This window comes from Myxine glutinosa, chromosome 4 (assembly GCF_964187855.1).
Source record: "Myxine glutinosa chromosome 4, kmMyxGlut1.1, whole genome shotgun sequence".
NCBI classification, from domain to species: Eukaryota; Metazoa; Chordata; class Myxini; order Myxiniformes; family Myxinidae; genus Myxine; species Myxine glutinosa.
The window spans coordinates 136,057,467-136,070,546 of record NC_136264.1 but is presented as its reverse complement, the minus strand read 5'-3'; the positions used below and the strand labels follow the sequence as shown (position 1 = coordinate 136,070,546).

The 13,080-nt window shown below is 45.1% G+C and overlaps 2 protein-coding genes across 2 annotated transcripts in view; one reads left to right on the top strand and one right to left on the bottom strand.

Annotated features, from left to right (window-relative positions):
• The window catches only part of LOC144891816 (uncharacterized), a 1,036,251-nt gene that overhangs the window by 106,021 nt on the left and 917,150 nt on the right, over positions 1-13,080 (top strand). The gene's annotated exons all lie outside the window — the stretch shown is intronic.
• UBE2G1 (ubiquitin conjugating enzyme E2 G1) overlaps positions 2,286-13,080 on the bottom strand; it is a 45,189-nt gene continuing 34,394 nt past the window's right edge. The window contains exons 4-6 of the mRNA XM_068113551.2: positions 3,277-3,455; positions 3,080-3,175; positions 2,286-2,520 (exon numbers count right to left, since the gene is read on the bottom strand). Coding sequence (XP_067969652.1) covers positions 3,089-3,175; positions 3,277-3,455 — 266 coding nt within the window. The 3' untranslated portion in view covers positions 2,286-2,520; positions 3,080-3,088. The remainder of the gene's footprint in view (positions 2,521-3,079; positions 3,176-3,276; positions 3,456-13,080) is intronic.

Here is a 13,080-nt window from a genome sequence, read left to right as displayed (position 1 = left end):
GGAATTATAGATAGATATATTTTTCCTGTGACCCCAGGGAACTTCCATGGGATGTTTGCATCATAATTTTAGGTTAAAAGTCTCCTAGGTATACATTTGGATGTGACTGAATACAGTAATTGTTGAAAACAACCGATTAACATGGCCATGACCTTGACCGTATCGTGACCTTGAAATCCCTTTCAATCGATTTTGAATGTTTGTTACATATCGGAACGATAACATCAAAATTGGCCAAAATATGGTCATCCCTGTGTTTCCCCTGGCCCTTTGTCACATTGGTGTCATCACATTTGCATTCACCATGACCCTCAAAAACAAGATACGTCACCAAACGTTTTATAAAATCTTTAGGTGTCTCCCCAACTCCAGATCTTTAGGTGTATTTTGTAACTTTGAGCACTTTTTGACAAAATTATGAGCAAACAGAGAAGTCAGGGATTAACAGAACACGGTAATTGTTGAAAAAAATAATTAAAAAACCCGATGAAAATGTCCATGACCTTGAGCTTGGATGACCTTGAAACCGGTTTTATCGGGAATCTTCATAACCCATTGTAACGATACCAGTAAATTCAAAATCTGCCAGGAAATAACCAGATCACATGAGTTATCATGCCATCTTGGATACGGGTGAGAACTGAGCGTGTCTCCCGGCAGAATTAGAAATGTTATGACCGAAGGCAAATTCACCCAAAACCTCGAAACTTCAGATAAGTGCACAATCGAGCTATATTTGAGAATTAAAGGCCCCACTGGAATGCCCGAGCAACACACAAGGGAGTAAACCATATAAGACAATACAGGCACTGATGCAATGCACCCTGTTGCCAGTAAGCTGGTACTCATTTTGCCGAACTCAGAAGGATGACAGGCTGAGTCAACCCACCTGCTGTTATTTAATGGTATGACAGGGGCTTGCACAAGACTACAAGATCTTAAGTTAGCCGTTAAGCCAACACTAGGCTTAGAACAGCAAGAAGGGAAATCTACACTATCTGATGTCAGAGTGCCAAGGTATTCCACCAGATGTAATCATTATACTAAGACCAAGAATATGATGCAAGGGAATAGTGATAGTGGGGATTCCACAAAACTGGTTAAACCACCAGTCTGGTCGAAGTCGAGAAAGCTTGGAGCACGAATTGGTGAATGGTTTATTTGAAATTGCAATTGGAAGCCAGCAATAAGGCTAAATTGCGTGCAATTACAGAATAAATAAAAAAACAGAAAAACCCAATACAAAACAATAAAACGGAGAGAAATTAACACAAAGCTGTGAAACTCCCTTTGGCTTGATCTTGCTCCTTGCCTCGTCTCTTCAAGTCACACATCCATGACGACACTGATTCCATAGAGACCACCCATCCTCCAGAGGGTGGTCAGGCCAACCCCACATACCAGGAAGCATTGTAGCAGGCTCCCCAGAAGCACTGGTGGCCACCACCGCCAAAGGGGTCACCACATGGCCAATGGCACACCACACACATGGTGCCAGTATTTATGTCCCTGCCCAGCAGTTTTGAGAATGAGCCCATCAATGAGACTGCAACTGGCAACCCACACCTCTCACCCTCTGTCAAAGATGGTTTGGCTAAGACCGACTCCATTGGCACTGGGCAAGGACACCTCCATCTCTGGAAACCCTCCTTCAGGGCACACACGATCGTCCCATCCCCTCTCCCCCCCAATCTCCCGGCATGACGCCCACAGAAAACTGTCCATGAACAGTCGCGTAACCCTCACAATGCACATGAACTGCCTGACATATAGCTGATCGGCCACAAGTTTCCCAACGCAATTCCGGCAGCAACAGAGGTCCTGGATCACGGCACAGGACTGAGGGGTGCCATGGTCTGAGCCATGAACGATGAACCTCACAATCCAACAGGTGCAACCCCGATACTCCATGCAGCCGAGAGCATGAATGCCAGTATCTCCCCTCTGGTACTGACCATGGACCCCAAACACAGAACCATGGCTCTCCCCAACTCCAACTCCCAGCATGGCCAATAGCAGAAAAAAGGCGCCGACAGCAGATGGATGGCTCCCTGCCGCTATGGGCTGCACCACCCGGAACGTCGGCACAGCCCATAGCGGAACCAACCTATAAATTAATTGGATGACTAACGTAGAAATCTCAAGAATAATTTTTCTTAAGTTAGCTTCAAGTATTATTTCAGGAATTCACATCTTCATGGAGATAAAGGCTCCATAGGTGACTGCTGGTGTTATCACCAACAAACTAATCTCACCACACGACAAGCAAATAAAGAACAAAAATATTCTTTCCAATTTTTTAATTTTATTGAAAAGCTTCATGAGAATTCAAAGCAAAAGCAGAAACAAAATTAAACATACATTACTTAAGATAGTGTAAGGGATGGATGAAGGGGTTAAAACGTCATGACCTTTGTAATGTGCAGGACAAAGGTCAAAATTCACACTGGGTCAAAGGTGGAAAAACATGGCAGGAAGGTTGAGCGTCTGACGTCAGCGAAGGGAGACCAAGGAAAAAAACTGCAAGAGACGAGTAAAAGAAATGGTTAAAATCGAGCAAACAGAGCTCCAAACAGGAATTAAACAGAGAATGTTGCGGTCACAAATCAATGACGAGATTTCTCAAATAAGTGTAAAGTCCACTTCACATCCACAGTTCAGGTTCAGTCAAATTCAACAAAGGCGTACACATGTACCCTGGATTACAGTAAATCTCCCACATTTTAAACATGACAAAAATGATATGATCTTCCTGGAAGGCAATCCAACCAATGGTAACCTCAGATCGTGTCCAACCTTAAGACAACTTCCAAATGCAATTTACCCACAACCTCACTCCCTGTACCTACACCACCCTCTCATATCCAAATACTCTTGGACACTGTCTCACCTGAAATCTTTATAGCAACCCTCAAATCCAATATACTACAGTATTACAAATGGCTTTGGATGCAGTGAGTAAAAGTAAATGCATCATCCCCGTACATTTATATTTTGAAGAGGATCCCAAACTAATAAAACTGTCAACATAAAGCAGCAAGGGGAAAGGTGGAGGAGAGAGGAGGGAGTAAAATCTCACCCAAATGAGTTATTCAAATGCTGCATCCTGGCTGTGCCGAACACATCTTGCTACCTTCCTCCTGAATTCACCAGTTGGGTCTTCCCGCCACTCCTTCTGCAACAATGAATAGAACACTTACCATCCACTCATTGGCCCAGGTTAAAACAGCAAATTGCCGATCTTTGTGTCATACTTTATTCCCCTGCCCAGCTCACAGCTGCATCAACATTGGCAGGCGAGTCGCTGTTGGGGTCCGCCAACATCGAGATAACCGAGATGAGGATAGTTTCCACCGTGTGAATGGGAAGCCATCTTTCCTCTGGCTTTTCGTAACCAAACTTGTCTTCACCAGGTTCGTGCAAGATCGAGATGCAGACGTCACCACTCTTGTCAACTGTCAAGAGTTGGAAATGAAAACTTAGCTTAAATATGGAGGTATCTTTAAATCATCACAATCAAAATGGTTCAGTTGGGCATGCCCAATATTTCAGCCATTGGTCAGAAAAAGTCAAAGGGATACTACACTTCTAGTACAAATTGGTTTGGTTGGTTACATACACAAAATAAAGAAACAAAAATAAACAAAAGGAAAATGGCCCCACCATTTAATGTGCCTGTTTTCTTAATTTAGAGTTTAGACTTACTGTTATGTAGTGCTGGTTAAAAATAAAATGAAACTTGCACTTGCAGCGTTACTAATGTCAGCTGTTCTTGATGCACATACATCAGCCATGCCAAAGCCAATAGGTTTGATTTCTCAGGGTGAGGTTGTGCAAGTCTTTGTTTATGAATAACAAGCAGAAATCCATGATAAAAATACAATGATATAAAAAAAGAAGCATTTTATTATTGCACTGGTTGAAAGATTTTTTTTTTTTTAAATGGGATGTTACATATTTCACAACAGGAAAAAAAAAATTTGTTAGGAGGGATTGGGGCAGCGGTCTGTTGCCTATACACTGAACAGTTAAAAAAAAAAAAAAAAAAAAAAAAAAAAAAAAATGTTTGCCTGAGTATTCGAGGAGGTTTGGCTTCATTTGAAGCAACTTTTGCTGAATATTTTTTTTCTCCCCGACGAGAGATTCCATGCTTCAGTGTAGGACAGTCAACATTAGCCTTATATTCTATTTCTATATTACATTATATTATATTATATTGTCATGCGATTCCCTCCCAGTTAACACCAGGAGAGTCACGGATGGCCAATAGCGAGCTTTTAACTCCAAAGGCGATGATCAAATGCGGATTTTACTATATATGCATGGGAGGAAGAAAGGGAAAAGGGGGAGGAAGCTGAAGCGCTTACCTGAGCGATCCAGCCGGGCAGTCTTCAACCTGCAGAAAATAACTCAAACAAAAACCGGGTTTAGAAATTTACAAAAAAAACAAAACAAAGGTTTATTAAAAGAAATGCCGATGACAAGAAACGCGAAGGTAAACCTTTTCCTAAATGGAGCGCTCCCTCACCAGACTTAGAACACAGACAAATGGGGAGGATAAACTGGATAAAATAAATTATGTGTGTGTGCACTTATCTCTATAGGCTGTGGTATTTCTTCTCAGGAATCTTCTCCGGCCATTGGCGGGAAAACCCGCAGGTCTTTTGGCATGAGCTCACAAAGCCAGGCCTCGCTGTACAGTCAGTCATGGACGGCAGGCGCGCAGCTTGCCTCCCCAGCCGCATCGGCCTCCGTTCTCCTCGCACGCCAAAATATGGTGTCAGCAAGAGTGTCGAGGTCCAGGGGAGAGCGAGAGGCAGGAACGTCGAGGGACAGCGGAAGATGCGAGAGGCGAGGAAGGGCAAGATGAAGGCGTGAAAGTCAAAAGGCAAGAGAGAAAATGTCGGTCCGAGAGTTATTTTAACGTCAGGTCATCACGTCATCGGCGCTTCTCCACCAATCAGAGCGCCGCTTCTTGCTCGCCTCTGACGTCAGTGGTCCTTGCCAATCGGCGCTCTGCTTCCTCCTCGGCCTTCCCTCCACCAATCAGCGAGTGCTTTCTTGCTCCACCCTGGCCAAACATGGCTCTTCAGGGCGTGTCCTCAGCCTGCCCGAGCTATGTGTGGCGATGTAGATGGTGGTATCCATCGGCAGTGTTCAGAACTGGCTTCCGCTTGGTTTTATTGTTATTATTTAATGCAATTAACAGGCATTTCCTCACTAGTGTCTTCGGTGCGGTGCCAAAAGAGAAAGGATAAATTACCAAGGGTAAGACATACAAGGAATAATTTATCGTTATGCCCTAAGCTAGTTAACATGCCCTGCCCCCTCGTGACGGCGACAGATATACACTTATCCGACATTTGGCTAAACAGAAATTACAGAATCTTGTTTCTCACAGTGTGAGAGTACTTTAGGTGCTTTTTTGCAAACTCCAAACGGGCTTTCATGTGTCTTTCACTGAGGAGAGGCTTCCGTCTGGCCACTCTGCCAGAAAGCCCAGATCGGTGGAGTGTTGCAGTGATGGTTGTCCTTCTGGAAGTTTCTCCCATCTCCACACAGGATCTCTGGAGCTCAGCCAGAGTGACCATCGGGTTCTTGGTCACCTCTCTTACCAAAGCCCTTCTCCCCCGATTGTTCAGTTTGGCCAGGCGGCCAGCTCTAGGAAGAGTCCTGGTTGTTCCAAACTTCTTCCATTTAAGAATTATGGAGGCCACTGTGCTCTTGGGAACCTTCAATGCAGCAGAAATCTTTTTGTAGGCTTCCCCAAATCTGTGCCTCGACACAATCCTGTCTCTGAGCTCTGCAGGCAATTCCTTTGACCTCATGACTTGGTTTTTGCTCGCATTGTCAGCTGTGAGACCTTATATAGACAGGTGTGTGCCTTTCCAAATCATGTCCAATCAATTGAATTTACCACAGGTGGACTCCAATCAAGGTGTAGAAACATCTCAAAGATGATCAAGAGAAATGGGAGGCACCTGAGCTAAATTTCAAGTGTCCTAACAAAGGGTCTGAATACTTATGTCAATGTGATATTTCAGTTTTTTCTTTTTAATAAATTTGCAAAACTTTCTAAAATCCTGTTTTCTCTTTGTCATTATGGGGTATTGAGTGTAGATTGATGAGGGAAAAATGAATTTAAACAATTTCAGCATAAGGCTGCAACATAACAAAATGTGAAAAAAGTGAAAGGGTCTGAATACTTTCTGAATGCACTGTATGTATATATATATATACATATATATATATATATATACATATATATATATACATATATATATATACATATACATATATACATATACATATATATATATACATATATATACATATATATATATATACATATATATATATACATATATATATATACATATATATATATATACATATATATATATATACATATATATATACATATATATATATATACATATATATATATTGTAACGATTTTGAGAAGTGTAACGGGTTTTGAGAAGTGTAACGGGTTTTGAGAAGTGTAACGGGTTTTGAGGAGTGTAACAATTTTGGAGGAAGGGTAACGGATGTGAAGAGTATGGTTTTGGTATGGTAGCATCCTGGTAATGTAAATAATGGTCGCAGCCGTCCTCCTAATTAATTGCATGGAATATACACGCAGGTCACGATATATCTTTTAAATAGTGTATTTCCTTATTCCATGTAGGCTAAGTATGTGTTTTCCCACTAGATTGACTTTGCATTGTATCAAACAAAATAAGCATAGGCCCTTCCAGTTTCCCCAAAACCTCCCTTCCAATTGCCTTCTGCATTTTGGCTGGTTTTCTTCAAACCACCATTGGCCACGAGGTAAGGTTGGGGAAGAAAGGCGTGTCTCCACCTCGTCGTAAGAGGGAAGGAGTGAACCAGCCCTAACAGCCAATCAACACCGCGGTGAGTGACCCGGTAGGCGGGCCCTCGGAGTCGGCGGCTTGATTTCGCTGGAGGTGATAAAAGCGACTGCAGGGGACTGCTTTACCGGTTGACTGGAGAGGAGTCCAGATGAGAGATGAGAGAGAAGTCCAGATGAGATGAGCTGGAGAGGAGCAACGAGGCTGCACCAAAGAGAGGCGGTGAGATGCGAAACGCTCCAAGCCAAAGAGGAGAGGTACTCGGCAAGGAGACCAGCTTTGGAGAGACGCGCTGAAAGGAGGGAGACGGCCCCGCCCCAAGAAGAGGAGCAGGTGTGCCGAACCAGCGCGTGGCGTCTCCCGCAGTGGATACGCGACGGAGGGTTTCCCGCCAAAACCGCGAGGAATTGCGACCGGCGGCCTCCCGACCTTGCCTCCATCTCAAGCCTTACCTGCCTGAACCACCCCTGTGTAAGTGTGAACGTCCTGTCCTGCTCGTTGTCTTGGGGCTAAGTAAAAACGAATAGTGTAAGTTAAGGATTCGCTGTGTCACTGTTTCTTCCATCCTTTGCTTGTGTGTGTATAATAAATCTGTTCTTCCTCCGTATTCTTCTTCTTCTTTTTCATTCTCTTGCGATCGCTTTAGAGATTTCCCGATTGAATATCCGTGGGGCGATCTGGTCAACGTCGGGTGAAATCGGGTTTTAATCGGGGAGTAACTGTTCGGACGCGGTTAAATACACCACCGCTCGGTCAATATAACATCTAAAAGCCGCGTCTGTAACAATTGGTAGTCAGGAGATGGGATTCGGACCTGGGACTAAATTTGTTAGGCCCAAATTTTGGAACACCAATTGTGTTATTACCGTAACAATTGGTGTCGGGGAGTGAGATCGACCCGGAGCGCGCTGCACGCGCTCAAAATTATAAAGCGGACGAAATTGTGTTTTATAAAACCCGAATTTTTAGATCGCGCCATGGACAATCAAGGCGATCGGATGTCGGTGGGGGAGATAGACGGGTTAGGGGTAACCCAGGAACCAGGGGAAATGTATGTGGAAGAAAGGGAGGAGGAAAATGGCAATGTGGTTGCGGGAATTTCAGGTGCACAAAATGGCGCTCTAGCGCACGTGATTACAGCGGCGCCACATTTAGCCACGCCCATGGTCGCGGTAGTCGAACCGGAGATGCCAATGGATTTGAACCTTTTTTTTATACAAATGAAGGCCCTTATGGCCCAGAATGGTGAGCGAATGGAACAAATGGGGAACCGAATGGATGCTCAGAGTGAGCAATTGGGGGTAATGGGGAACCGGATGGAGGCTCATAGTGAGCAAATCGAAGCAACAATAAACGGAATGAGGGCCGATAGGAAGGAAAGGGAGCAGAGGGACAGAGACCGCAAGTTGGGCGAAAGGGTCCCAGGGGTGCACAAGGAAGTAACGCGGGTCGAAAAGCGCTGGTTGAGCGAAGCGGAGGAAAGCACGGGTACAATGACGGGGGTAGAAATCGCGACACGGGGTTTTGAAAAGCCGGCGACCGATGAGGTAGAGGGAATTTTATTAAAGCCAACGGTCGCCGAGGAGAATAAAGAAAAAGCAGAAGTGGGCATTGAAATTGAAGAGATGACGGAGGTAGCCCGGGAATTGCAGGGAGAAATGGATAATGTACAAAGTCTGTGTTCAAATCATGATGTGATGCTCACTAACCAAATAAAAAGTTTGCAGGTGGCAGAGGAGGTGCGACGAGGTACGGAGGTGAGTGGCAATGTACATGATGTGAGTGGAGATTCAGTTGGCTTGGGGATTGGTTTGGATCCGGGTGTTCGTGAAAGGCCGTTGGTGAGGTGTGTGACAGGACAGGTGTGCGAAAAAAGAGGTGTGCGAGAATGTCCGACCATGGGGTGTGTGAGGAAAAAGTGCACGCCGAGGAGTGAGTGTGCCGTCAAGAGTGAGTTGGTCGAAGCGCGTGTGCGAGGGAGCACAGGGAAGCGCGGTGTGGTGAGTGTTACGGAGGAAGTAACGAGAGAGTGTACACCTGTGGTGAGTGTTACGGAGGAAGTAACGAGAGAGTGTACACCTGTGGTGAGTGTTACAGAGGAAGTAACGAGAGAGTGTACACCTGTGGTGAGTGTTACAGAGGATGTAACGAGAAAGTGTACGTCTGTGGTGAGTGTTACGGAGGAAGTAACGAGAGAGTGTACACCTGTGGTGAGTGTTACGGAGGAAGTAACGAGAGAGTGTACACCTGTGGTGAGTGTTACAGAGGAAGTAACGAGAGAGTGTACACCTGTGGTGAGTGTTACGGAGGAAGTAACGAGAGAGTGTACACCTGTGGTGAGTGTTACGGAGGAAGTAACGAGAGAGTGTACACCTGTGGTGAGTGTTACAGAGGATGTAACGAGAAAGTGTACGTCTGTGGTGAGTGTTACGGAGGAAGTAACGAGAGAGTGTACACCTGTGGTGAGTGTTACGGAGGAAGTAACGAGAGAGTGTACACCTGTGGTGAGTGTTACAGAGGAAGTAACGAGAGAGTGTACACCTGTGGTGAGTGTTACGGAGGAAGTAACGAGAGAGTGTACACCTGTGGTGAGTGTTACGGAGGAAGTAACGAGAGAGTGTACACCTGTGGTGAGTGTTACGGAGGAAGTAACGAGAGAGTGTACACCTGTGGTGAGTGTTACAGAGGATGTAACGAGAAAGTGTACGTCTGTGGTGAGTGTTACAGAGGGTGTAACGGGAGAGTGAGCTGGAGAGGAGCAACGAGGCTGCACCAAAGAGAGGCGGTGAGATGCGAAACGCTCCAAGCCAAAGAGGAGAGGTACTCGGCAAGGAGACCAGCTTTGGAGAGACGCGCTGAAAGGAGGGAGACGGCCCCGCCCCAAGAAGAGGAGCAGGTGTGCCGAACCAGCGCGTGGCGTCTCCCGCAGTGGATACGCGACGGAGGGTTTCCCGCCAAAACCGCGAGGAATTGCGACCGGCGGCCTCCCGACCTTGCCTCCATCTCAAGCCTTACCTGCCTGAACCACCCCTGTGTAAGTGTGAACGTCCTGTCCTGCTCGTTGTCTTGGGGCTAAGTAAAAACGAATAGTGTAAGTTAAGGATTCGCTGTGTCACTGTTTCTTCCATCCTTTGCTTGTGTGTGTATAATAAATCTGTTCTTCCTCCGTATTCTTCTTCTTCTTTTTCATTCTCTTGCGATCGCTTTAGAGATTTCCCGATTGAATATCCGTGGGGCGATCTGGTCAACGTCGGGTGAAATCGGGTTTTAATCGGGGAGTAACTGTTCGGACGCGGTTAAATACACCACCGCTCGGTCAATATAACATCTAAAAGCCGCGTCTGTAACAATATATACATATATATATATACATATATATATATACATATATATATATACATATATATATATACATATATATATATACATATATATATATACATATATATATACATATATATATATATACATATATATATATACATATATATATACACATATATATATATACATATATATATACATATATATATATACATATATATATATACATATATATATATACATATATATATACATATATATATATACATATATATATATACATATATATATACAGTGGTACCTCGGCTTACGAGTTTAATCCGTTCCGTGACGGAGCTCGTAAGCCAAATCGCTCGTAAGTCAAAGCAAATTTTCCCATTCAAATGCATTGAAATGCTATTAATCCGTTCCAGCCTCAAAAAAAAAACACCAATTTTTTTTGTTAGGTGCTTTTAAATAACAAAAATGTACTTTATAAATAACAAATAATGTATAAACAAGCACGACCTCGTATATACTGTACATAATACAAGAGAATGTAAAGAAATAAACTGGTTTTATTAAGCAGAGGAGAAGAGCATGCCAGGTGAGGTGTGCGTGTTGTCGACTTGGCGAGGCAGTACGATCGTACTCCTTCTACGATATGTACGATTTTGAAGCAGAAGGAGTCCATAAAGGCTATAACGCCAGCCAAGGGCGTTACGATTATTTCAAAGCTCCGGACCTCTATCCATGAAGATATGGAGAAGTTGTTGTTTGTGTGGTTGAAGGAGAAGCAGCTCGCAGGAGATACCGTGACCGAGAGCATCATGTGTTTGAAAAGATTGAAACTCGGATATCGAGCACGGACCACGAGGTGTTTTTTCTTTTTTCTTAATCTCGGTTTCAGTGAACTTTTGCTCTGTGCTCACGTGTACTGTACCTGTACCTGTAATGGTACGTCAGAGGATGGCACCTGTTGTCATCATATTAAGTGCAAGATGTTCTGCATCGTAAGTTGGTACACCGTGGTCTTTCGGCGGTGTTTAAGCCGGCCGTCTTGGCTTCTGTCACCATTGGCATTGAGTCTTTCGATGTAGGTAGGTCGTTGTGTGCCGGTGCCTTGGCCGAATTCCTTCATTGCTGCATTGTTAGCTCACCTGGTTTTTTATACCACATCTTTGGTTATCGGACCAGCGAATGACGTCATCTCCTCCAAAGTATGGCTTATTCTCACTTGTCTTGGACGATCTTCTACTTCTAGCCTTCCACCGTGCATTTGGTGTCCACTGTACTTACTGTACAGTGCCTGGTAAAATTGATGTAATGGGTTTTTGACCGTCAACGCCATGAACCGTCATGAACCGTCATGAACCGTCAACACCATGAACCGCTAACACTCAAAAGCCCATTTATCGCGCCTTATAAAGCAAAACGCAAACCGAAAGCCATGCCTCTCAAGCGAGGCGTGCTTCCGTGGTCACGTGATCCACAGGTGTAGCTCATTATACCCGCACGCGCGACACGCTTTGGCGGTCACGTGACCAGCCACTCTGGAGGCGGGGATCCCCGCCGATGACGTCACCGGCTGGAGCAAGGAGATTCCTCGCTCATGTATTTCGACGATTGCGTGTTTTATATCCAAGCAGAGATGCTTTCACGGCAAGATAACCGCGTGACCGGAACCGGAAGCCACAACCGGAAAATTCAAAAAAATAAATTTTTTGAGCTCGTACATCGGATCTCGGCTCGTATCCCAAAGCAACAAACCGCCCGAGCGACGGCTCGTATCCCGAAAAACTCGTACGTTGGGGCACTCGTAAGCCGAGGTACCACTGTATATACATATATACATATATACATATATATATATATATATATATATATATATATATATATTTTGTTGCGGATATGGGATTTGCATCCATCCATATCCGCTTGTAAATATTCCCCTATTTCCTCAATACTTCCCAACTCTCCCCAATCCCCCATTCCCTAGTCCCATTTTCTGTAAACAACACTCTGTAGACCCGACCTCTCCCTATTTCCCCCATTAAATGTCGCATCCAGGTCCACCGCATCTCATGTAGACAACTATAGGACATCTTGCTAGTTATTCTTAGTCTATGTCAGTTAAGGATTCGTTTCCATTAATTCTGACCCTTCGTTGCACCAGAATGTGATTGTATGGCACCGTTAGGAAGTTTAGGACCTCCCAATACCTCCCCGCAGCTCTTCCTCACAGTTCTCTTCAGCAGCAGCAGCAGCAACAACAACAACAACACCAACAACAACAACAACAACGAGCGCAGGGGGTGTGCGTGCTCACTCCGGCTTGGTTGGTAGGAGTGGTGGAAGGACACCAGGCCTTCCCAACGAGCCGCCATCGGACATGTGCTCGACTGGGTTACCAAGCAGGGGCAGAACATGGCTCCCTGTCGGCTCCTCGTCAAGGGCGGAGCCCGGTAACCCCCGCACCCAATGGAAGCGGCGGACCGGCTCCAGTTGGGGCGGAACCAACCAACCGAGGGCGTGTCACTCCCCATTGAGCATGCGCAGTATAGAGAGAGGTGACGTCAGATGCGCGCTGAGCTTGAAGCAAGAAAGACGTACCCTCCGAGCGCTGTGAGACCTCTGCCGTTCAGTGAGACCTCCCTGCATCTTTGGACTGTGCTTTATCCTGTCCCCGAGCCAAGGTGCACCTTGTGCCATCGATCTACCTGTCCATTCCTGCCATCAATCCCTGTGTGAGTCTGCCTTGTCCGTTTGTCCGGGAATAAATAAGCCTGTATTTAAGTTCCCATCTCTTCTGTGTTCTTTACCTCACTCTGCCTTGTAATCTACCCCTTTTCTCCACCACTGTAATTACACCCTCCTCCGGAGGTCTTGAGAACTGTACCCC